Consider the following 25397-nt stretch of genomic DNA (forward strand, 5'->3'; position numbering starts at 1 on the left):
TTACAGACTGTCCCTCTGCTTCTCTGCGTACTTTTTTGGCCCCCTTTTCACTCTGTTCCTTAATGGGCCCACAGGACCACCACAGAGCATGTGTAATTTGGGTGGTGGGTCATTCTCAGCACTGCAGTGAGACTGACATGGTGGTAGTGTGTTAGTGCGTGTTGCGCTGGTATGAGTGGATCAGACACAGCAGTGTTGCTGGATCACCTTATTGTCACTGCTGGACTGAGAATAGTCCCCCAACTGATAATATCCAGCCAACAGCATCCTGTGACCAGCGTCCTGTAACCACTGATGAAGGACTAGAGGATGACCAACACAAGCTGTGTAGCAGCAGATGTGCTTTCATCTCTGACTTTACATCTACAAGGTGGACTGACAAGGTAGGAGTGTCTAATAGAGTGGACAGTGGGCTAAAGTAGGCTAAAAAAATCATGCAAGGAAATAGATGGACCACAGACAGTTAGTTAGTTACTAATTAGTTCAAGTTACTAATTAACTAGTAAACTAATTAACTAACTAGTAAACTAACTAACTAGACAGTAATTGTAGAACCACAAAGTGAAGCCTATTGTTGAATGGATGTGATAAAATGGACAAGGGGTCCATTTTATGCACCAAGAGAAACTCAAACTCAAGTGAATGGGTTAACAATGGGTTGCCAAATGGGCCCCCTTTGGGCAGGCCTATTGGGGCACAGCAAGATTTACCCATTGGCAGTATATGGGCACATGTGAGCAATTAAGAGGGTGAACCTTGGCTGCAATGGGAGCCCATGTAAGCAATCATTAGCCCTTATATGTAACTGACCACACTTCAAGATATCTGCAAGTATCAACTTATGAAATTTAAAAACTTTTTAATGCCGTTTCACACAGTTTATAGTAGATTAAATGGCTTCAAGCCTGTAATTTTATGAAGTTTCAAATGTTTTGCCTTTTATATATGTGACCTCTGCACATTTGATTATATGGCAGTGTTTAACGAAGACACCACTCTGTAAGAAGCCTCTACTGCAGTAATGATAATTTCACTAGTGCCCCAATGTATCAGTGTTAGGTTAGTGCCATAGCTAATAGATGTTTAGTCACTATCTACATTGGGATTAATGCTACTTAAGACAATTCTAGCATTGAAACAGATGTTTCATTACTTTACCCCAACTGAGGCACACAACTTTAACCCAACTGGGACCCATGACTTTATCCCAACTGAGGCACACAACCTTAGCCCAGCTGGGACCCATAACTTTAACCTAACTGGGGCCCACATCTGTAGCCAAACTAATGCACAGCCTTAACCCAACTGGAGCCCATGACTCTAACCCAACTGGAGCCCATGACTCTAACCCAACTGAGGCCGATGGCCAGAACCTGGCTGAGCCCTACATACAGCCAATCAAAAAGCCAACTACACGCCCATACATATAGCTGTAACCCATGTAACTCATTTTGTTCAGCATTTGAATTCAAAGCACAAAACCCCATCTTCTTGTTTGGTTATTTCCCGGCAATTCTGAGTGACTATTTAAAACTTTACATCTTGACAATTTATTGAACAGTTTATTGATTGTTTTTGAAAATCTGTAAGATTCCCCTTTAATGTTCTTTATAGAGCGCAATTGTTGCAAACATAAATATGAAGTGGTAGATGTATTAGTACTTGTGCAGGTGGGGGTCTTGTGTGTCCACTGTCCAGTGTGATCTGTCTTGTGTGTGAGCCTCTCAGCTCAAAGCCCTTCTCACAGCTGAATGTGCAGCTGGAGTTGTAGCTGTTTGTGGAGATGGGATGACTGCAGTTCAGACTTCTCCCACTAGAGTATCCAGAGATTGGAGAACACTGTACAGCTGTGGATCCACTACATGAAAAGTAGAGATAAACCGAAATCTGTAAAATTCGACTTTAATGTTCTTTATAGAGCATAATTGTCACATATCGCTGTTGTTGGAAGAAAACCTCGTATCTCCATTTTTGACATATTTCAGTTTTCATAATTGGAAAGAACCTGTTTTCCTTTATATTGGGTGTATATTTCATGATGAATGGACCAAAAGAAACGGCCCAAAATTACTTGGAAAATGTCTGGTTCCATTGACTTACATTGAAAGTAAAGTATATTTTTTCCCTCTCCTGTAAAGTTACAATTTTCGAGATACGAGGTTTTCTTCCAACACCAGCGATATGCAGTATTAGATGTATTAGTACCTGTGCAGGTGGGGGTCTTGTGTGTCCACTGTCTAGTATGATCACATTGGGTTGTGAGTGATCCCACCAGCTCAAAGCCTTCCTCACAGCTGAATGTGCAGGTGGAGTTGTAGCTGTTTGTGGAGATGGGATGGCTGCAGTTCATACTCCACTCATTGGAGTTTCCAGAGATTGGAGAACACTGTACAGCTGTGGATCCACACAGAGGAATGTATGAAAAGTAGAGATAAACCAAACTGCTGTGGGCTGCATAGGTGTAAAAACTCATATCTCTAAATAATACATTTACAGGAGAAGGAAAAACATACATAACTTTTAATGTAAGTTAATATAACAAGATGAATTACAAGTCATTTTGGACTATTTGGTGACTGGCATTTTTAAATTGTTAACATAGGGCAAAAAGCAACAAATATGGAGATGAAAACTTTTGCTCTGACTGTTACTGTTTATGTAAATAAGTTGGTTCTCTTAACATCATGGAAACAATAACTTTTTGCAGCTTAGTTTCAATATATGGACTATGTGGACTGGGGGGTGAATGGTATGTTTTGACCACACATGCCTCAGTCCATACAGTCCATATATGGTAAATAAGCTGGTAAATAAAATGGTAAGTCGTTCATTTTGAATTATTATCTAAAGCTATATAGAAAAGCATATTCCGCACTCCCAAGCGACCCAGAAGGACAAGTGGCTTAGAAAGTGTGTGTGTATTCCCCATCCATCCTGTAGATGGCAGCAATTCGCCATTGTCAGCATTCCGTTCTCTATCTCTCTAAGCCCACTGTCCATTTTTTCAGGGATGCTGGAAGTTGTGTATCTGTGTTTGGAGCTATTCTAGTGGACACTGACCACTATATAGAACTTAATTTTGAACTTGGTCTCAAATATAAAAGCACTGTTCCGGTGCTCACCAACAGACATCGTATTATATCATAGCACCATTTGAAACATGTTTTTAAAATGCAACAGACTGATTGGGAGGAAGGGCTACACAGATATATCAGAAGCATTAAAGCAGCTACAGCTTTCTGGACAACTTACTCACTATAGTTGGATGTGACTCAAGAATGCTAAATGGTTGCAACTCGTCATATGAATGAAAGTGGCAGAAGTAATTGAGTTCTTTCATGAAGAAGATGCATCTATGAAGAGGCCTCGCTGTTTGAGTTCTACGCCTTGCGAGTCTAGCACCTTCAGAATGATCTAGACGTCGTCTTTTGACACGCAGGTTTATCTCAACACTTTGCATTTGAGACAAGTTTAAAAAAAAGTGCTACATGATGGTCATTGTCCATTAAAATAATTGCATTTTTGGATATACAGCTGTCTACAGGGTGGAGTGTGAAATATGCTTAGGTATATTTTGAGATTATTATCTCATGGTAATTATCATGAGGAGAATTATTTTGAGAAGTTGTGAAGGTTTTTTTTTTTTAACCCATTATAGAAAACTCATGTCTTCGTTTTCACCCCTGTCCTTTCAGGGTCTCTGTAGAATTCGTTCATTGTAGAAAAACATACTGACTCAAATTTAAAGTGGTTGTGATGGGAACCAGAGGTTCCATAGTCTATTAAGATTGTGACCCTTATTAGTCCCACAATGGGGAAATTTCACCTCCCCATTTTAACCCATCCGTGTAGTGAAACACCACATACAGGCTAGTGAACACACACACTAGGGGGCAGTGAGCACACTTGCTCGGAGCGGTGGGCAGCCCTATCTGCAGTGCCCAGGGAGCAGTTGGGGGTTAGGTGTCTTGCTCAAGGACACCTCAGTGATGTACTGTGGGCTCTGGGGATCAAACCGGCAACCTTCCAGTCACAGGGCCGGTTCCCTAACCTCCATCCCATGACTGCCCCCAAAAGGTATCAAGCCAGCCAGACACAATGACACAAATATTGCTATTTTATTTATAATCCAAAACTACGAGTGAATCTACAAGTATTCTGTTTTATATCTTAATTTAACTTTCTATTTTAATTTATGGTGGAGAGGTACAAGCAGGATGACTATATAGTCCACAAAATAGATATTACTTTAGATCAGCACTACCATCATCAACATTACATTACATGCCTTGTGACCAGAAGGTCACCGGTTTGACCAGTTGAGCCGAAAGGATGTGACTGAAGTGCCCTTGAGCAAGACACCCAACCCCCAACTGCTCCATAGGTGCCATGAATAGGGCTGCACACCACTCTGGGCAAGTGTGCTTACTGTCCCCTACTGTGTGTGTTCACTAGTGTGTGTGTATATCTTGGTGTTTCACTGCATGGATGGGTAAAATGCGGAGGTCCTATTCCTCTGTGTGCAAACACAGTTGGTCAAAGGTTCTAAATTAAAAAATATATATTTTTAGGCAAAACTTTACCTAAAAACATAAACATCATAAAACAGTGTCTTGGGGATCAATCAGCATATTCATTACCACTCTATATAACAGCTTGCCTAGTGAGGTATTTCATATCGAACTCTGACACTGTTTACATCTTAACCATTTATTTCTGTAGAATGTCTAACAAAATCTGTAAAATTCCTCTTTAATGTTCTTTACAGAGCCTTCCGCCCGAAGACTGCTGGGATAGGCTCAGAAAATGGATGGATGGATGGATTGATGGATGTTCTTTACAGAGCACATTTGTTGCAAACATCTGCAGTGATACATGTATTAGTACCTGTGCAGGGAGGGATCTGTGTGTCCACTGTCCAGTGTGATCACACTGGGTTGTGCGTGAGCCTCTCAGCTCAAAGCCCTCCTCACAGCTGAATGTGCAGGTGGAGTTGTAGCTGTTTGTGGAGATGGGATGGCTGCAGTTCAGATTGCACTGGAGTTTCCAGAGATTGGAGAACAATGCAAAGTAAGACTGCAGTGTGTAAGACTCAGCAGTAGAAATTCACAGTGAGGTGTAAAAGATTGTTTGCACTAAATATTTCATCAGACAGGCCACAAATATCCTACATTAAAGAGCCCATATTCTACATTTTTTTTATTTTACTCTTAATACTCCAAAGACGCAGTAACATAAGTGAGAGTGGGCGGGGCGGTAACTGCTGTAGGGTGATATATGTAAATAACTTGGTTCTCATGACATCACAAATTAATGAATAAAAAAACAAGCTGCTTTTGCAGAGAAATATCCATATATGGGCTGTATTGACTGGGGAGTGAACAATACATTTAAAAACTATGTTTATATGTCATATGAAATAGATATTTTTTGTATAATATGGGCAATTTAATGAAGCAGAATGCACATGATTCTTTTTGCAGTTTCTAATTTGATCAAGCAAGTGAATTATTTGGCACATGGCACTTCTAGATATCAAAATGTACAAAAACTTCATGCTTTTTTTCATGCAGCCCTGCCTTAGTTAACCAAAGCACACTGTATTGAAGTCAATACAGATCACATTTGGTGTCTTGTGGTGACAGGTCTGGACTGCAGGCAGGTCAGTTTAATATAGTAGAAATACTGTTGGAATACATGCAGAATGTTGATTTACATTGTCTTGCTGAAATAATCAAGGCCTTCCCTGAAAAAGACGTCGTCTGGACGGCAGCAGATGTTGCTAAAACATGTATATATAATTCAGCATGAATGGTGCCTTCACAGATGAGCACGTCACCCATGCCATGTGCACTAATGCCCCCCTAAACCATCATGAATACTGGCTTTTAAACCGTGCACCGATAACAGGCTGAGTGTTCTTCAGCCCGGAGGACACAGTGTCCATGATTTCCAAAAAGAATTTCAAATGTTTATTCATCAGACTACAAGACACTTCTCCACAGCTTGAGCCCAGAGAAGGTGGCAGTGTTTCTAAATCCTGTTTATATTTGGTTTCTTCTTTGTGTTTGAGTTTTAATTTGCATTTGTGGATGCAGTGATGAACTGTTTTCACAGACTGTGGTTTTCAGAAGTGTTTCTGAGCCCATGCAGTGATTTCCACTATAGAATCATGTCTGTTTTTAATGCAGGGCCCAAAGATCACGGCCAGTAAATACTGGATTGTGTTCTTGTCCCTTACATACAGAGATTTCTCAAGATTCTCAGAATCTTTTAATGATATTATGTACTGTAGACGATGAAAAGCAGTCCTTTGCTATTTTACGCTGAGAAACGTCATTCTTGAATTGTTGCACTATTTGCTCGTGCAGTCTTTCACAAAGAGGTGAACCCCTCCTCATCTTCTGAAAGATGAAGCCTCTCTGAGATGCTCCTTTAGACCTAAGGATGTAAATTTCATGTAAAATCTTTTGAACGAGGGCGGCATGGTGGCGTGGTGGGTAGCGCTGTCGCCTCACAGCGAGAAGGGCCTGGGTTCGATTCCCCGGCCGGGCGACCAGGGTCCTCTCTGTGTGGAGTTTGCATGTTCTCCCCGTGGGTGTTCTCCGGGTTCTCCGGTTTCCTCCCACAGTCCAAAGACATGCAGTCAGGCCAATTGGACATGCTAAATTGCCCCTAGGTGTGAGTGTGTGAGTGACTGTCTGTGTCTGTCTGTCTGCCCTGCGATGGACTGGCGACCCATCCAGAGTGTATCCTGCCTTCCGCCCGAAGACTGCTGGGATAGGCTCCAGCACCCCCCCGCGACCCTGATGGAGATGCGGCTTAGAAAATGGATGGATGGATGGATGGATGGATCTTTTGAATGAAAAAGCTTTAATTAGATCAAGTTCTGAAGGATCTGCATGAAAATGGTTATCATGGATGAGACTCATTAATTGGCTGCTGATGGACATTAACTGGTGAGGTATGTTGGTAAGAAATCAGTATCTCTATGTCAGGCCCACTAAAGGTTTTAGGACATCCTGTATTTATGCCACTGCTGTACCTTCCTCACAGCAGCTACCAGTGAAGCCCAGGTCACACTTGCATATGTAGTTGTTGATGGCTTCCACACACTTGGCATGTTCACTGCAGGACTTATTTAAACAGGATCCTGCACACACAATATAAAATATATGCACATATATTGTAGATTAAATATATGTAACAGTGTCCATTTTTAATATGTATATATGTCAGAAATATATGTAAATATACTTTGGAATTATCTAAAATAAAAAATCTAATAAACATATTTTTTTGCATATGGGTTACAGAGGGCTGAGTTTTTTTTTTAACCTGAAAGTTTTACCTTTATAATAGAGAGGAGCTTTCGGTCTGCTGCAACTCTCGTTCTTCCACATGGCTTTGTCCTCCTCCCTCTTGATGTAGATCTCCACGCAGTCCTCATTACTGTGTTATTGGGCTCTCCTTCTGCCCAGTGTGCTGCCTCCCCAGTCAGAGCTTGTTGGTCCTCACCCAGGTCCACTGTCCCTCCACCTTCCTGAGGCCGATCCAGTAGTTTAGGCGATGGGAGGGCAGCGTGTTGTTCAGGTAGGCGATCTCCTCCTGGTTCTGGATGGCCACTATGTTTGTATAATCCTGCTGGCACCACCGGCGAGCTTTCTCCCAGTCCATACTGCTGTCTGCCCGGTAATGATACGTCCAGGCCTCGACTTCTGTTTGGCATGTGATCGACTGTGTTAGAGCTTTCTCAGGACATTGTTTCAATGTCTGCTGAATTATCTCCATTCCTGGGTGTTCCTGCTACTGCAGGCAGTTTTTAAATCACAGTAGTTATAAAATGTTTGGGAAGAACATGCAGAAAAGACTGAAGATGAAAAGATGATGTTTACTTTGCTTGTCTGTAAATCCAGAGACATCTGGATTAGACTTTCCACACTTTTGTCCATGAACTGTTTAAATAACTAATACTTCAAATGAACGTAGCTTTTATTTTAGGTTACTACTTTAATGTCACGTTAAGGGCACATACATGTGGTGCAAACATATTAAGACATATTTGTAGAAATGGCTAATAACAGTATTCATTTAATAATATTTATGTAGTGCAGTTACAACTAAAAAGATCTAATTTAGTAGTTCAGTGACGAAATTTTGATGCATTTCAAGATTGAAATCACATGTTTGGCATAAATAAAACTGGTATTTTGACCCAAAATAAATAATAATTACATTAGCTCAGTATGTTTAGCAACCAGTTTACATGGGAAAGTGTTCTGACACTGCTAAACACCTCCGCAACACTTTACTTGAAGGCTACCTACATAAGTCCTGAACAGCACATGCAAAAACACTGAATAATGTATTTATGAAGTCATATTTGAATATTAATCATATTCCAGTAACAGCAAGATGACACAAGATCTGTTATGAAGCACATTACATTGCATTGACACAAGGGACCTTAAATTAAAATAATGGACCCTTGTTCCTTTTATATCAGTATATGAAGCAACATTCCCAAGTAATTTAATTGAATTTTAACATTTGATCTGTTGTCTTTGTAGTATTTTCCTTTACAAATATTAAACCATATGATTTGCACATTATTGCATCCTGTTTTTATTTACATTCTGCACAGCATCCCAACTTTTTTGGAAATGGGGTTGTAATTTAATAATAAAAATAGATGCATCTTGTTTAGTTTATATTCGGTTGACTTTATAAAGTTATCTTTAGGTAATCATCTATAGTTGGAGACTTACAAATACGGAGGGACAAAGAATAAAGTCACTGATGATGAATATACTATTATTTCTTAATACATTACTATAGTATTAATGTATGTAATATATAATGAATTCTAATGAATGTGCAATAAACTATAAATGAATCTGTTTCTTTCTTTCTTCTTCTTTTTTATTTGGTAGTGGTCTTTACTACAACAGCACCTAAAACATGAAGTTTAAACCTCACCAGTTATCAACCGCAAAACCGCAAAAACTGCCTGCAGAAATTTTCACACAGTTGACTCAACCCAAGCCAAGTTCAGTGTGATCTGAAATAGACCTGCCTATGAGGTTATACAACTCGACATAGTTGGCAAAAAAAGCCTGATCATTTCTGCATTCCCTCACAGAATGTTACGGAGTAAAAAACACAACTTTTACCTTGTGGCTCCTGTGGAAAATTAAAAAAACAAACTGTTTCTTTAAGTCTTAAAATGAAAAACTAAATAAGACACCTAAAAGTGTCTTTAGTAAACTAATCTTCAAGTAACTAACTGGAAAATCCAACAGGTAATATGCTTCAAAATATACATACTGTACCATTATGAACCATGATTGTTACAGTCAGCCATCCAAAACACAGCTGTATATACTTTGCAAAAGCCATCTGATGGACAAGAAGAAAGTCAGGTGAACTGCATGTGAGTCTTGGTGTAAATATATAATAAACAGTGATTATTAGTTTTGCAGATATTTACATGAAGTAACATCTGTGAAGAATGAAAGTCACTATTAGGCAACAAAGAAATGTAAATTACAGCTGTTGACTGTTTACAGTAATGGAATATTGTTTGATATTTTACAGCTGAGCTGTCAAAAAAATACAGTAAATTTATTGCATGCTTTGTGTTTATGCTATAAATGATTTATAATATCAGTTACAGCTTTACCACCAGTGATATTCTGTAATGTTTTTACAATGTTATTCACAGTATACTGATGTTAAACGATCCATATTTTACTCAAATGACCTTAGAATGGAGTTCCTAGCTAGGAAATCATAAAATTGACATTTTTTAAAAGTGAAAATCACAACCAAAGATAAGCCATAAAATATCCTGTCTTAAAATAAAAAATAGCCTGTGTTAAGATGCATAGCTTACCTTAACAGCATTTCCCGAGTACAGGTTCTGAGAAAGAGACTCTGTGAATAATATTTCTTCTATTTGATTGCAGTTTTGCATGGTAGCCAAGCTACCTCTACTGGGAAATTATGCAACAGTGTTGTGAGTGCTCTGTCAACAACTGTGAACTTGTCTTTAATCATAATGAGAGGAAATCGTGGTTAGCAAAATCACTATCAAGAACAAGTGAATTTGAGTGGACAATCTGCCTTTCTTCATCATTATTCACAGTTATTGGAGCATATCCACACCAGGCCTAATGTAGGAAAAGCAGGCAAGAAAGAGAAATAGGGAGAGACAAACTTTGTCTCAGTATGTTTCTGTAATGGGGAGTGAGGAGGCGGACGCATATGCGGAGATAAGCGAGATTTATTAAGGGAAAATCCAGGGTCATGGTCAAGACGGTCCAGGGTCATAGAGCCAACACGGATAGAGCGGGGGGCAGACATGACACACCAACAATAAACAATAAGCAGGTTCAAACACACAGTAACCAGAATACCCAACAAGGATTCAAGGATTCACGAAGATTTTATTGTCATTCGCATCACATGGTACATGAGGTGGAACGAAATTAAGATCTCATGGTCCAGTTTACACCCAAGAGCTGTTATTAAAATAGATAAATAAATAGAAAGTACACAAGAGAGGGAGAGTAGGAAAGTAGGCAGTTAGCAGCAATATGAAGTCCAGAGTGCAAGTTTGCTATAGCAGCATGATATTGACTTAGAGCAGTGGATAAAGTGTCTAGATAAAGTGTCTCAGTTTAAAGTGACAGTGTCTGTAACAGTACTTGTTCTTGTAAGTGTCAGTGCAGTGTGTTCAGTTGGAATTTAAGAGCCTTACAGCTTCTGGTATGAAGCTGTTTCTGAGTCTGGTTGTTTTGCACTTGATGCTCCGCAGCCTCCTGCCTGAGGGGAGCGGGACAAAAAGTGCGTGTGCTGGGTGGGTGGGATCCTTCTTGATGCAGGTAGCCCTTTTCCTGCATCTGGAGGTGTAAATGTCTGTGGTGCTGGGGAGGCTGACTCCAACAATCCTTTGTGCAGCCTTCACCACCCTCTGCAGTGCTTTCCTATCTGCAGCAGAGCAGCTTCCATGCCACACGTTGATGCTGGAGCACACGACGCTCTCCACCACACATCTGTAGAAGGAGGTGAGGACTGCCCTCCCGAGTCCAGCTCGTCTCAGCCTCCTGAGGAAGTAGAGCCACTGATGTGCCTTCCTGAGCAGAGTGGAAGTGTTGTTGCTCCAGGTGAGGTTGCTGCTCAGGTGCACACCCAAGTACCTGTAGCTGTCGACCACTTCCACCTCAGAACCTCCAATGTGCAGAGGGAGGTGGTCATGATGGCCCCTTCTGAAGTCCACAATCATCTCCTTCGTCTTCTTTACGTTGATGCAGAGGTTGTTTTCTCTGCACCAACCCTCCAGGTGTTCCACCTCCTGCCTGTAGTTGGACTCATCTCTGTTTGTGATGCATCCAACCACTGCTGTGTCGTCCGCAAACTTCACAATATGACAGCCTGGATGGATAGGTGAGCAGTCATATGTAAGCAGTGTAAACAGGAGGGGGCTCAACACATAGCCCTGAGGGGAGCCAGTGCTGAGGGTTATGGTGGGGGAGGAGATGTTGTGGATCCTCACAGACTGCGGCCTGTTGGTCAGGAAGTCTAGGACCCAGTTGCACATGGAAGAGCTCAGTCCAAGTGAGGAGAGTTTTGTTATCAGGGTCTGAGGAGTCATGGTGTTGAAAGCAGATGTGAAGTCCACAAAGAGCATACGAACATAGGAATCCTTCTGCTCCAAGTGGGTGAGGGCAGTGTGGACCACAGAGGAGATGGCATCCTCTGTGGATCGATTCCTCCTGTACGCATACTGGTGTGGATCCACAGTGACGTTGATGGTGGCTTTGATGTGGGTCTGAACCAGTCTTTCAAAGCACTTTGTTACTATCGGCGTGAGGGCCACTGGCCGGTAGTCATTCAGACCCATCACTGCAGAGCTCTTGGGGACCGGGATGATGGTGGCAGTCTTCATGCAAGAGGGGACTGCTGCCTGGATGAGGGAGGCGTTAAAGATGTCAACAACCAACAATGCAAACAGTTCAGACAACAACTGAAACACCTTTTGGCCTCCTTTTTGGTGTACAAGTAATTTGGGTACTTTTGCTAAGTGTAGTTGCTTTTTTCACATTCAAGTCCAATCATTTTGATAGTAGTTACTGCATTTAAAGTTTGAAGACCTTTGTTGTTGCTACAAGAAAGAAACTTACTAAAACTAATTACACTAAGGGGTAATTAGGGCTGAGCGATAACAACTGTGGGCACCCTACTTAAGGGGTGCTCACACACTGCTTTCTGCTCAGTCTTGAGTTTATGTTGCAACGTGCACGTCTCTCTGCTGAGCAATTAATGGGTCTCGAGTTCTTTGCTAAAATCTGGGTTCTCTCCCAATGCCCTTCCTTGTGTAAGAATATTTTAAAATTGTCCTTTACGGGTTTATTAATTTCTAATTTAAGTTTTCAGGACTTTGTTTGTTTGAAGATGCTAATCTGGCATTTATTTTGTCTGGCCTTAGCTCCACATATTTGTTTCTCAGCTGTTCTGTGAGGCTGTCCTCAGCATTGCAGCTGTAGCTCAGCACTAGTGCACTCACCTGCATTGCGAGGTTGCAAGATTGTTCAGTGCAGCCTTGCTTTTCTCCTTTTTTCCTGCTCATTCTTGAGTCTCTAATGCTCTGCACTTGAATTTATCTGTGCACCTGGTCAGTATCTTATCCCATATCTTGCTGGATTTCTAACTGAGGATTGTTACTTCAGTCCTCATGTGGGGTAAGCCAGCCATCATGTTACAGCAAACCTGAGCCAGGACATGGAACGAGCAGAAGAGTGTCAACCAGTTAAGGAATGCCCTAGCAAATCACAGTTCGGTTAACGGTGGTCATGAGGCAGGTACTAATGCAACTGAAACTCGAGTGTATTTGTGGCCCAGCCTCCCAAATGCCCCCCTTCCTGTGTGTCTGTTTGTAGTGAAGAACCTAATCTACTTTCTCCTGCAAGGATAATGGGGGTCCTCAGTTCTCCTGCAATGTTCATTGGCTTTCAAGCAGCGGCCCTCTAGGTCACCTCACTACTTATGGTTTGGGCCCTGGCATGGCTACCCCTGTGTGGGAGAACGATGAGACCCTCTGCAGAACAGCTATGCACACAACCGTTGATCGACCAGTCTGTGGAGGAGTAACGGGATATAGGAATAAGGCATGGTAGTTGTTTAGTGGCAGACTATGCCATTGAATTCTACATTCTGACTGCGGAGAGCAATTGGAATGAAGAAGCATTAGGGGCTGCTTTATTAGAGGATCTCACTGAGCAAGCCCTTCAGTTGGATAACTGACTTGGGGATTGCGGTAGGGAGCGACAGTCTGAGCTGTCTAATGCTCATCCAGGCCCTGGAATTGCAGTTAGTAATATGGCTTCCCTGGCTGAAATGACACAACTCTTGCCTTGATTGGCTGACTTGGTCTGTGGTGGTTTAGCGGTCACAGTGTCAGGGATCATGCATTAAAATTTTGAAACACGCCATTAATCAGGAAAATATTAGCCCAGTTAGGATATATTTGTGTTGACTCTCCACTGATTATCACAATGTTGCAGAGGCTTTCAGCAAGGGCAGGGCCCAAATCCTACCTCCGCACTGGTCATATTATTGTGCAATTGACTTCCTTCTGGCCTCCGCCTCTTTCTGGACCAGAGATAACAAACATGGAGGAGTACATTTAAGGAGGCTCTGGCACTAAGTTTGATATGACCATCTACTACACTAGCTGGGACTGGGTTCTTCTTTGTGGGAAACAATGATAGGGGCCTTTAACCCTGCACTGATTATAGAGGTCTTAATAAGATTAAAATAAAGGATCATTACCCTTTGCTCCTGATGTCCTCAGCATTTGAGGCACTGCAGCAGGCCTTAATTTTTACCAAACTGGACCTGTACAGTGCCTGTAACCCCATAAGGGTGTGCCAAGGAAATGAGTGGAAGAGAGCATTCATTACACCAATATGCGTACCTTGTAAAGCCGTTCAGACTCATGATTGCTCCCACTGTTTTCCAGCACTTCATTAACAGAGTTCTCAGAGAGACATTAAGCCAGTATGCATTTATCTACCTTGATATTCTCATATAGCCATTCGGTAGACAAATGCATAACTTGTGTCTGTCGAGTACGCCATCTCCTGCTTAAGAATCATTGCAGAATGCCCATACAGCACTGCAAAAGGCAGTGGATAGCAGAAGTAAACCACTGATCATAGGCCGAGTCCTTCCTTCCACCTGGGGCAATAAGTATGGCTCTCCACCAAGGACCTGCCACTAAAGGTGGAGTCTGTCCCCGTGTTATATTGGCCCTTTCAAAATAACATGTCCCAGCCTTGTGCTAGGCCTACTCCAGTCACGAGAGGAGACAAGGCACTGGGCTAAGTGGTAACAGCTGTGGGCACCCTACGTAAGGGTTACTCACATGTTGTTTTCTGCTCAGTCTTGAGTTTATATTACCCTGTGCATGTTTCTCTGTTGTGTTGGTAACAGGATTCTCTTGGGTCTCTGAGAAAAAAATCTTCAAATGTCCTTTTTGGTTGATTACTTTCCTCCTTAATTATCAGGACCTATTTTGTTTAAAGACACTGACCTGGTGTTTTCTTTTGTGTGGCTTTAGGTCCCCCTTTTGTGTATCAACAAGGCTCTCCTCAGCATTTCTGCATTTGGTGCAGCCTTGCTTTTCTCCTTCTTTCCCCTCCATTCTCGAGTCACTACTTCTCTGCAGTTGAGTCCATCTCTGCATCTGGCCAATGGTTTATCCCGTAGCCTGCTGGGTTTCTAAAAGGGATTCACGGATCCTCGTGTGGGATAAGCCAGCCTCCACGTTACAATTGAGTGTTTAATAATACATAATAATTTTGTTTCTGTGATAGAAAAAGTAAGAATTTGCATTTGTGTTTTATAAATAAATTTGTAATGAAGCTTTAAATGTGATTTGAAACAAAATAAAATATATTTATAAATAAAATTTACCAAAATGTTTAATTAAAGCTGTGTTAACAGTTTATTTGTAAAACAGTCCTGAAATAAGAAAGCTTATTTAGAAAGTTAAGGTAATAATTTAATAAAGGACCAGGGACAAATAATCAGCCAGTCCCTTGACCATCAGATTCTCTAGGTTTTGAGTGAGCTTTAATGTTTGTGCTTTATTACTTACAAAAGGCAATGAAGCAGAACTTCAATGGTGAACTATTTCAAGTTTTCAAAACTTATTTTTTTAAGGTTATACACATTCCACTCTACCTATAAAACATGTAAACATAAATAAGTTGATATAATCAAGTTAATGTTACACAAACCAGTACACTCAAAAACTAGAAATTGAACTTTGCTGGGCGACAGTCTGTTAGGTTCTTTAAATGTTGTGTGATTAGCATTTTTCACCTTCCTACCCATGCGTCCCACCCATAGTGAAAGTAGACAAGAAATCAGTACTAGAACATGCATCTCGCTTTGGTTTTATTGGATTTCCTTTTCATTTCAAATATCTCTGAACATTTGTTAGGAGAAATTTACACTGGTTGACAATTTTTAAAACATTAGTTGTGCTCTGCATTTCTTTGAGGCTCAGAACTAGCCTTCAGCTCTGCTTCATGAATGCAATCTTTGTTAATGACTGGAATATTGCTGTCAAAGAGATCATATTCCCCATTTTCTTGCATTTATTCAGTTTCCTTGAAGTTTACTTATAAAATTTGTTTCCATGATTAGCAGTTATTTGTTTCCTACATGGCTATTTTCCTGCATCTCTGTGTCTCTTAGAATTAAACAAGCTTTTTTGACACCTTTAAGAGTAACATTCGATGGGGTGCAAAAGTCTGGAGTTCAAATTTGGGCTTTAAAAAAACTGGACAGAAACAACAAAGTTTTTATATTTTTGGAAAGATTTAAAACAGGAAAAAGTCAAATGAATCAGAAATATTGAAGACTCTGCAATATTTCTACATCACTATTCCCATTTAATCTAGCTTGTTATGGTGACCATGTTAAGGCCTTTGCACAAAAAGGTTAGACTTTTCCACTGAAGTTTCTCATTTCAGGTGGATTTTATCTAATCAAAGGCTTTCATACAACTTTGTCCAGGTCAGTTTGAGTACATGCTGTCACTAAAGTAAACAGGGGACAAATATTATGTACAACACATTTTGAGAATACATCCAAGATTTATTGTTCTGCTTAAATTCTTATGCTGGTCACACACTCACCGGCAACTTTATTAGATACCTAGAGAGATATTAGATACCTAGAGTTGCTTGTTAACACAAATAGCTAATCAGCCAATCACATGGCCACACCTCAATGCTTTTAGGCATGTAGTGGCGGTCAAGACAACGTGCTGAAGTGCAGACCGAGCATCAGAATGGGGGAAGAAAGGTGATTTAAGTGACTTTGAACGTGGCGTGGTTGTTGGTGCCAGACGGGCTGGTCTGAGTATTTCAGAATCTGCTGATCTCCTGGGATTTTCACACACAACCATCTCTAGGGTTTACAGAGAATGGTCCGAAAAAGAGAAAATATCCAGTGACCAGCAGTTGTGTGGACGAAAATACCTTGTTGATGTGAGAGGTCAGAGGAGAATGGGCAGACTGGTTCGAGATGATAGAAAGGCAACAGTAACTCAAATAACCAAACAGAATCTCTGAGGAATGTTTCCAACAGCTTGTTGAAAGTGTGAAATGAAGAATTAAGGCAGTTCTGAAGGCAAAAGGGGCTCCAACCTTTTACTAGAGAGGTGAACCTAATAAAGTGGCTGGTGAGTGTAATTTTTAATGCAAAATTTTTCAATAGTGTCAAATGTTCAGTGTTCAATGTGACATCACATGTCTATAAACATCTTAAATGAATTTGATCAGTTTATAAATAATATGATGGTCATTTATTTGATGTCATTCAAGGGCAGTGTTGAGCTGCCCATGATTGTTTCATAAAGTTTTTTTTGCAAAAAAGATTTTTCAAAAATCATCGTTTGCAACTTTCCATATATGGACTTTATGGACTGACGCTTCTACATCAGACTCTTAAAAAATCCTTTCTGTAAAATAGCAGGTCTAAAGAGTGGAATGAAAGTGGTCACTTGAGCATCACACACTGCCTAATGGATCTTCCAGCTCTGCATCTCCTGCTTGATATGCTGCATTCTTTACTGCCTCCTGAGCTCTGATTAATGGAGAGGAAAAAACTTGATCAGTTTTAAATATTATAATCAGAGCGACACTACATGAGCAGAAGTATTGAGACACCTGTACATTAAACCTACAGGAGCTTTTATGTCATCCCATTCTAAATAGCCATTTATATTTATTTGGTCCCCACTTTGCAGCTCTAACTCCTTCCACTCTTCTAGGAAGCTTTCTACAAGATTTTGGAGAATGTCTGTGGTCATTTTTGTCCATTCATCCAGAAAAGCATTAGTGAGGTCAGACACTGATGTCGGATGAGAGGTTCTGGCTCATAATCTCCATTCTAGTTCATCACAAAGGTGTTTGATGGGTTGTGGTCAAGGCTGTGTGGAGTCCTGACCTTAAGTTCTTCCACAACAAACTCAATCAGCCATGACCTTGTTTTGTGCTCTGGGGCTCAGTCATGCTGGAACAGAACATGTTCTTCTATCTGGATTCCATTTACACTTTTCACTAAAATGAATTCCTGGTCTGAACTGACTGAACTTTTCCTGCAAGAAAATGCAAACCAACGTTATTTCCATTTTAATTTTGCAAGTCGACAATCTCAGCTCAGACACTTTCATTGGCCTGGATTGCAAGAAGGCTGATTTTGGGGACTCCAGCCTCATGTATCTTCCAACTGTTTTGTTTATTCTCTCACCTGTTACTCAACATTCGGCAGACACATTTGCACTCACGTAATTGTATATGAATAACGAAAATGCATTCTGTTGACATTTGGGTTAAATGTGGTCAAGAACCATCTCTGACCAGCTCTGAATGTGGTTTGAATGATATGGTCATAATCTTGAATGGCACAGCATGGTGGCACAGTGGGTAGCACCTCACAGTAAAACAGGCCTGGGTTCGATTCCTGGTCACCAGAGTGGGGGCAGTTATGGGCTGGAGGTTAGAGAGCCAGCATCGAGACCAGCAGGTTGCCGGTTTGATCCCCTAAACCAACAGCATGTGAATGAAGTGCCCTTGAACAACACGCCCAACCCCCACCTGCTCCCCTGGTGCCGTGGATAGGGCTGCCCACCGCTCCAGGCAAGTATGCTCACTGCCCCCTAGTGTGTGTGGGTGTGTGTTCACTGCACAGATGAATCAAAATGCAGAGGTGAAATTTTCCAGTTGTGGGACTAATAAGGGTCACTTAACACAACGCATCCTGGGAGTGTTTACCAGGCCTAGATCACCAGGTTACAGGCACAAATGCTTGGTGGGTCTCTACATACTCTACCTTTTGAATTTAGAGAGAGATAACGCAGTATACTAAATAAGGAGCTGCACCACTCAGGCTTTATTTTTAACTTGTATTTGTCTTTGGCAGTGGTATCAGGTCTCACTTTGATCTGCTAAAAACCGGAAAGCTTGACTGAGATAATGTCAAATAGTGTAACAGTTACAAAGTAGTGGAAGAGAAAATGAAGCAGACATTTAAGAAGAACATGTCAGGATTTTGACTCCCCTTAACACATTTACATTTACATTTACAGCGTTTAGCAGACGTTCTTATCCAGAGTGACTTACAAGAAGTGATTTGTCAATGATGCTTTGCCAATTTGACAATGATGCAGCTTAAATAATTACATTTTTTGTGCTTCTAGTAATATTCAAGCCACAAATCAAAACTGCAGTTTAGATTTTGTCAAAAAAGCCCACAGGGACCCCCTGTTGGCACAGGCCCCTAGGTACACACCCATAAAACATCTATGTGTTTATATCTGGCTTTTCATGAGGTCAATTGAAATCTGAACGTGATCAGATCACTGAAAACACATGTTGATGCAAGATGGAAACAGATTTCACAGAAGCTGGTAGGAAATGTCAAAAAAATCATGTTTTACCTTCTGACGGTCTTTTTTCCTGCAAAATGAAATAGATGATTGATGTTATAATGATTAGAATAACTGTAAATAGCAATATTCTTAAATGTGGCACATAAAGAACGAACAACATACTCACTCTTTCTGCAAAGCGAACAGCAGAGTATGCAGTAGCAGGTTGTTGAAAGAACACAGCACACCGTTGAAGCCAGTAACAAATGGTCGCACCCTGCGGAGAATCAAGCACAGACCAACTCTGCAATGTTTCCATTCAGTGCTCCCAGTATATGAGTATGCACCATTGTCCAAAGTGAGTGGGTTTTGTTAAATATGATTTGAGAGTATACAAATATTTGAGCATCCCTGGTCAAATGACATGCTTTGTTGATTTTCTGAGTGAAGTTAAATGAACACACCTCTACTACAAGTCTTGATATTGACTCACTTGCCTCTAGTGCTCTAGCATAGTGCTACAAGGATATATTCTTAAAAGTTACCCAAAGGTTCTTGACTTGGATGTGCAGTTCTATGAAAACTTTTAATGGGTATAGAACAGAGCCTTTACATTTCAAATTTTCACCTCATTTACCAAAAAAATAGTTTTTTAAAAGCACTATCCATTTTTAAGAGTGTATGGCACTGGGAATCAGGGACATTATAAACATTGGGCACTTTGCTTTACAGATCAGTAATAAGAGGGTAATGTTATGGTAGTATCATGGTAATGAGTTGTATTTATCCATAAATTAAATGTCAATTTCATAGTTGTTATGGAATAATAAAACGGTAATTGTAGCCATGACAAGTCAGGAATAAAGTGGTAAAATCATGGTAACAAGTTGTACTCACCAAAATATTGCTGCATACTTTTCAGTTCATAATGAATAATAAGCTGGTGTTTGTAGTGATAACAAATTTGTAATAAGATGGTAAAATAAAGGTAACATGTATTTATTTAAAAAAATTTGCACATTTGTTAGTCATTTAAAAATAAGACGTTAGTCATTGTAGCAGTGGTCAGTAATAAAATAGTAAAATAATAGTAACAAGTTGAACTTACCTAGAAAATTCATGCAAATGTTCTATGTTGTGGTAAATAATAAGTCAGTAACTGTAGTGATGACTTGTTGATAATAATGTGGATAAATAACAGTAACAAACTTTAATTGCCCATCAAATCAAAAGGGCAGTAATATTAGGGTCATTAGCCCAAAAACAAAGCAATAGTTTTGCTGAAATGATGTGGTTTTAGTGCTGTAAAATACTGATCCACTTGTTTTTCCTTTGTTTCTTAGCTGTTACGTCTATAAGTGGTCAGGGCAGGATGATGTTACACGCTGGACTTACAGTGAAACTAAAGGGTATCAGAGCTGTAAAATGCAAACTTGCTTGTTTCCATCTTTTTTCCCCCTTACCACATCTCACATCATGTAAAACCATCAGCTCTGGAGACTAGTCTGTGTAACTGCACTGAAACAGTGACTAAATTACTGCATTAGATCTCATGGTTGTTCTATTACTTTACAAGTGTACTTACACAGGAATACATGAGGTAAATGTACTGAGATTACACAGAATCAGGGCTGGAAAATGCAACATCACATGTTCCCTTTGTGTTACCTTTTAACAGAACATTGTTACTATATTGTTACTCTGTTACTCTCTAAATACTGCCTGTAAACTGTAAACTACTATCTGTAAAGTAAAGTGCTACCAACATGGTAATATAAACTTGACACCATGAATTCTGAGTAGTTTGGTTGCACTCTCACTTATACACAGTGGTCGGAAGTCACTCCATAAGCCGTCATGCTGGCAGGTGTATTTCCAAGTTCCCAGCAGCAGGTGACCAGGGGAGCACTCCACTGTGCAGAAAGTGTTGTTGCCTTTAAAGCAGGTAATTTTTCCTTCACCAAGCACAGAGGGTGTCTTACATGGAGCAGCTACAGGAAAGAGAGCATTTATTCATGTTTTGAAGTTAACATTGAATTCTGTCCAGCAGACAATGGTGGAAAACATTTGTTATCCATTTTATAGAAACGTCATGCAGTGTCAGAAACCATATAAGTGTGTTTGAGATCACTTAACAACTGGCGGCACGGTGGCGTGGTGGGTAGCGCTGTCGCCTCACAGCGAGGAGGGCCTGGGTTCGATTCCCCGGCCGGGTGATCAGGGTCCTCTCTGTGTGGAGTATGTTCTCCCCGTGTCTGCGTGGGTTTCCTCCGGGTTCTCCGGTTTCCTCCCACAGTCCAAGGACATGCAGTCAGGTCGAGTGTGAGAGTGCGTGAGTGACTGTCTGTGTCTGTCTGTCTGCCCTGCAATGGTGTATCTGCCTTCTGCCCAATGACTGCTGGGATAGGCTCCAGCACCCCCTGCGGCCCTGATGGAGAAGCGGCTTAGAAAATGGATGGATGTGATTGTCACGCATTCGGAGCCTCCTATGGAGGAAACAGACTTCATCTCTGTAAGATCAGGTGATGGAACTGTGGACTCCTACAATGGACAGAACTCCATTTCGCAGGATACTCGGGAATCTCACCAACTTGCACCAACGCTCCTATCAGCGATCTCAGTCTCCTGACTATTGATATGATTCACGTGTGTTTGTGATCATAGAGTAGATAAGCCCAGGCTTTAGGTAGAATTAGTGCGAAGTGTTGTTTCTCTGAGAAACTTTTGCCTCGTTTGCTGACTTTTCAACTTCTGCCTTATCCTTCTGTACCTTTGCTTGTGTTTATTGCAATATTTGCAAAGCAAAACACTGCATTGATATGCTCACAACTAATTACGATAGTTGGCAACAGACCAGTAGCATGACTGGGTATAAAAAGAGCATCTTAAGATGAGGAGGGGTTCACCATTCTGCCAAAGACTACACAGTGACGAATCCAAACCCTAACTTAACCAGGGGACCAGCCGGATGTCTGGAGAAGTGGAGTTTATTCGTTTGTGCGCAGGTATCAGACACCCAGCCAGCCTGTAAGACACTGGGCTGATGCAGTTTTATAGCTGGACTGATGCCAAGAAGAGGCTTAGCCTATACATGACAAGTGACAGGTGTGACAGACGTGACCACGTAGGGATAAACAAGAATAGACTGAAGAATGTTTTAAATATAGTCACAGTCCAGACACACAATACTGAATATAATGACATATAACACAACACTAAACACATTACAGAGCAGCACATTTCTACAACAGATTAATAGTGCAACAGTTCATGAATAACGTTTCTCAACATAAAATAGCCAAGAACTTGGGGAGTTCATCATAATATCATTAAAAGATTCATAGAATCCAAGGAAATCTCTGTATGCAAGGGACAAGGCTGAAAATCAAAACTGGCCTCCAGAAGGCACTGGATTAAAAACAGACACAATTCTCTAAACAATGCTTGGCAGTCACTACACTCAGGAACCCTTCAGGCAAACACTGTTTATTATTTCATCGCATCCACAAATGCAACATCTTCTCTGTCCAACGAATAAAAGTCTGATATTTGATTTGGAAACAATGGACACTGCATTCTCCAGACTAAAGAACATGGACTATCCAGCTTGTTATCGTCTATCTACCTATTTATCTATTTATCTGTCTGTTTGTCTGCCTGTCTGTCTGTTTGCCTGTCTGTCTGTTATTTGCTCAGATTTGTCATTTTTAGTTGATAGTGAAAATATGAGCAGACAAACGAGAACTACTTAATTTTAAAATATTATTTTTAGAATATATTGGGCCCTCTCTGGGGGCTTAGAGGGTCCTGACAGTTTCCCTCTGGGTTCTACAATCCTGAAAAAAGTTTTATTTTAGCTTGAAAGCTGTAGGAGGGGTAAATCTTTGATTTTTGACCCTAATATAAGAAGAACTCAAGGAACTGTAAGTTGACTTTTTCATGCAAACCTTGTGATGCAAGTTTTCTTTCTGAACACACTGACACTGAATCATACACCTGAAATGTCTTATGCAACTACGTTCAGTACACTGGGGTCACATCCCGTCCATCAGCGCTGGCAGTAATTGCAGGAAAAGGCCAGGCCAGAGCAGCCTGGAAACCAAAACAGTGTTTCAATGCGTTCAACAGACTGCTGGCTTTAGTGACACCTATACTACGGAAAGAAGGACAATACAGTAAATCCCCCTCGCAGGATCGTTTTAAACCCAATCAAAATGCACTGCCAGTATGTGAATGAATTAACTAATTTTGGCTATATATATATGTGAATTATGTTGGGACAGGGGCATGTTTTCCACTGTGTTACATCACCTTTCCTTTTAACAACACTCAATAAGCGTTTGGGAACTGAGGACATTAATTGTTGAAGCTTTGTAGGTGGAATTCTTTCCCATTCTTGCTTGATGTACAACTTCAGTTGCTCAACAGTCCGGGGGCTCCATTGTCATATTTTGTGCTTCATAATACGCCACACATTTTCAATGGGAGCCAGGTCTGGACTGCAGGCAGACCAGTCTAGTACCCACACTTTTACTACGAAGCCACGCTGTTGTAACACGTGCAGAATGTGGCTTGGCATTATCTTGCTGAAATAAGCAGGGACGTCCCTGAAAAAGACGTTGCTTGGATGGCAGCATATTTTGCTCCTTTCATGTACCTTTCAGCATTAATGGTGCCTTCATAGATGTGCAAGTTACCCATGCCATGGGCACTAACACACCCCCACACCATCAGAGATGCTGGCTTTTGAACTTTGCACTGATAACAATCCAGACAGTCCTTTTCCTCTTTGGCCCGGAGGACACAACGTCCATAATTTTTAATTTCAAAAAACAATTTGAAACGTGGACTCGTCAGACCACAGGACACTTTTCCACTTTGCGTCAGTTCATCTCAGATGAGCTCGGGCCCGGAGAAGCTGGCAGTATTTCTGGGTGTTGTTGATATGTGGCTTTCGCTTTGCATGAGCCCATGTGGTAATATCCGTTACAGAACGATGTCGGTTTTTAATGCAGTGCCGCCTGAGGGATTGAAGGTCACGGGCATTCAATGTTGGTTTTCTACCTTGCTGCTTACTTGCAGAGATTTCTCCAGATTCTCTGAAACTTTTGATGATATTAGGGACTGTAGATGATGAAATCCCTAAATTCCTTGCAATTGCACATTGATGAACATTGTTCTTAAACTGTTGGACATTTGCTCACGCAGTTGTTCACAAAGTGCTGAACCTCGCCCCATCCTTGCTTGTGAACGACTGAGCCTTTCAGGGATGCTCCCTTTATACCCAATCATGACTCACCTGTTTCCAATTAACCTGTACACCTGTGGAATGTTCCAAACAGGTGTTTTTTGAGCATTCCTCAACTTTCCCTGTCTTTTGTTGCCCCTGTCCCAACTTTTTTGGAACGTGTTGCAGGCACCAAATTCAAAATGAGTGAATATTTGCAAAAAACAATAAAGTTTATACATTTGAACATTAAATATCTTGTCTTTGTAGTGTGTTCAATTGAATATAGATTGAAAAGGATTTTCAAGTCATCATATTCTGTTTTTATTTATGTTTTACACAATGTCCCAACTTAATTGGAGTTGGGGTTGTATATATATATATATATATATATATATATATATATATATATATATATGTGTGTGTGTGTGTGTGTGTATGTATGCATATATGTATGTATATATATATATATATATATATATATATATTTATATACATATACACGCACACAAACACAGACATATATACTTTTGTTTATTCCATTCACACCTGGAACCTTGTAACTCTAACGAGTCACATGACACCAGGGAGGGACAACGACACAATTTGGCACAATTTGGACATCTTCACAGAGAAGTGACTCACTTCTTTTGCCAGCTGTTTAGACATTAATGGCAATGAGTTCTTTTCAGACAACAGTACTATATATATATATATATATGTTGAAATGCTCATTTCTTTAGAGCTTTCATTGAAGTATATTTTTGGAGCGATTCTTCCCCTTATAACTGTTTTAGCCACAGTATCCGTTCTTTCACTAAAAGAGTTATTATACTGATTTTTCTGTATTTCTGTATAAATATTTATTCATAATAATCATTAAAATGTAAACAAAATCATTCAAAGTGATCTAATGTGAAACGCTTCATTCTAGAAAGACTAAAGTCAGAATTGTTGGTTTTTCTGTTTTTTTTTTCTGGAAGGCACTGTGAAAGTTGCATCCATCAGCACCTTATATAACACATAACAAGCAGGGCCTTATAATGGAGCTAGATTTGTTTATAGCAGGCTGCTGTGAGCACTTGACTTCTTTTTTAAGTGTTGCCAGTAGTTAGAATCAAAACTACAAACATTAAACTCCAGGCATAAAGCAGAAACATCTACAGAAATTGTCTGCTCTCTGAACTGTAACAGAGATGGTTCACCAGTCAGAGGATGTTA

At 40.5% G+C, this 25397-nt stretch overlaps 1 protein-coding gene, 1 long non-coding RNA gene and 1 pseudogene across 5 annotated transcripts in view; all 3 read right to left on the reverse strand.

Moving 5' to 3' along the window:
• Positions 1-1675: 1675 nt before the first annotated feature.
• LOC108443225 lies at positions 1676-5751 on the reverse strand. The gene is made up of 3 exons (XR_001859118.1): positions 4888-5751; positions 2206-2394; positions 1676-1858 (listed from the first exon to the last, which is right to left on the reverse strand). It is a non-coding gene; the product is annotated as an uncharacterized LOC108443225 (long non-coding RNA).
• A 646-nt stretch (positions 5752-6397) lies between these two features.
• LOC119263265 lies at positions 6398-8576 on the reverse strand (annotated as a pseudogene).
• Positions 8577-11756: 3180 nt separating this feature from the next.
• The window catches only part of LOC108443224 (L-selectin-like), a 28472-nt gene continuing 14831 nt past the window's right edge, over positions 11757-25397 (reverse strand). For 3 of the 4 annotated variants that reach the window (XM_017723739.1, XM_037537875.1, XM_037537874.1), the window contains 4 exons: positions 20770-20940; positions 19137-19226; positions 19019-19037; positions 16868-17163 (listed from right to left, as the gene is read on the reverse strand). In XM_017723739.1, coding sequence (XP_017579228.1) covers positions 17088-17163; positions 19019-19037; positions 19137-19226; positions 20770-20940 — 356 coding nt within the window. In that variant the 3' untranslated portion in view covers positions 16868-17087. Of the gene's footprint in view, positions 11969-16867; positions 17164-19018; positions 19038-19136; positions 19227-20769; positions 20941-25397 lie in introns of those variants that run through there. The other variant, XM_017723740.2, reaches the window with a different exon arrangement.

The sequence above is a fragment of the Pygocentrus nattereri genome, chromosome 4, assembly GCF_015220715.1.
Source record: "Pygocentrus nattereri isolate fPygNat1 chromosome 4, fPygNat1.pri, whole genome shotgun sequence".
NCBI classification, from domain to species: Eukaryota; Metazoa; Chordata; class Actinopteri; order Characiformes; family Serrasalmidae; genus Pygocentrus; species Pygocentrus nattereri.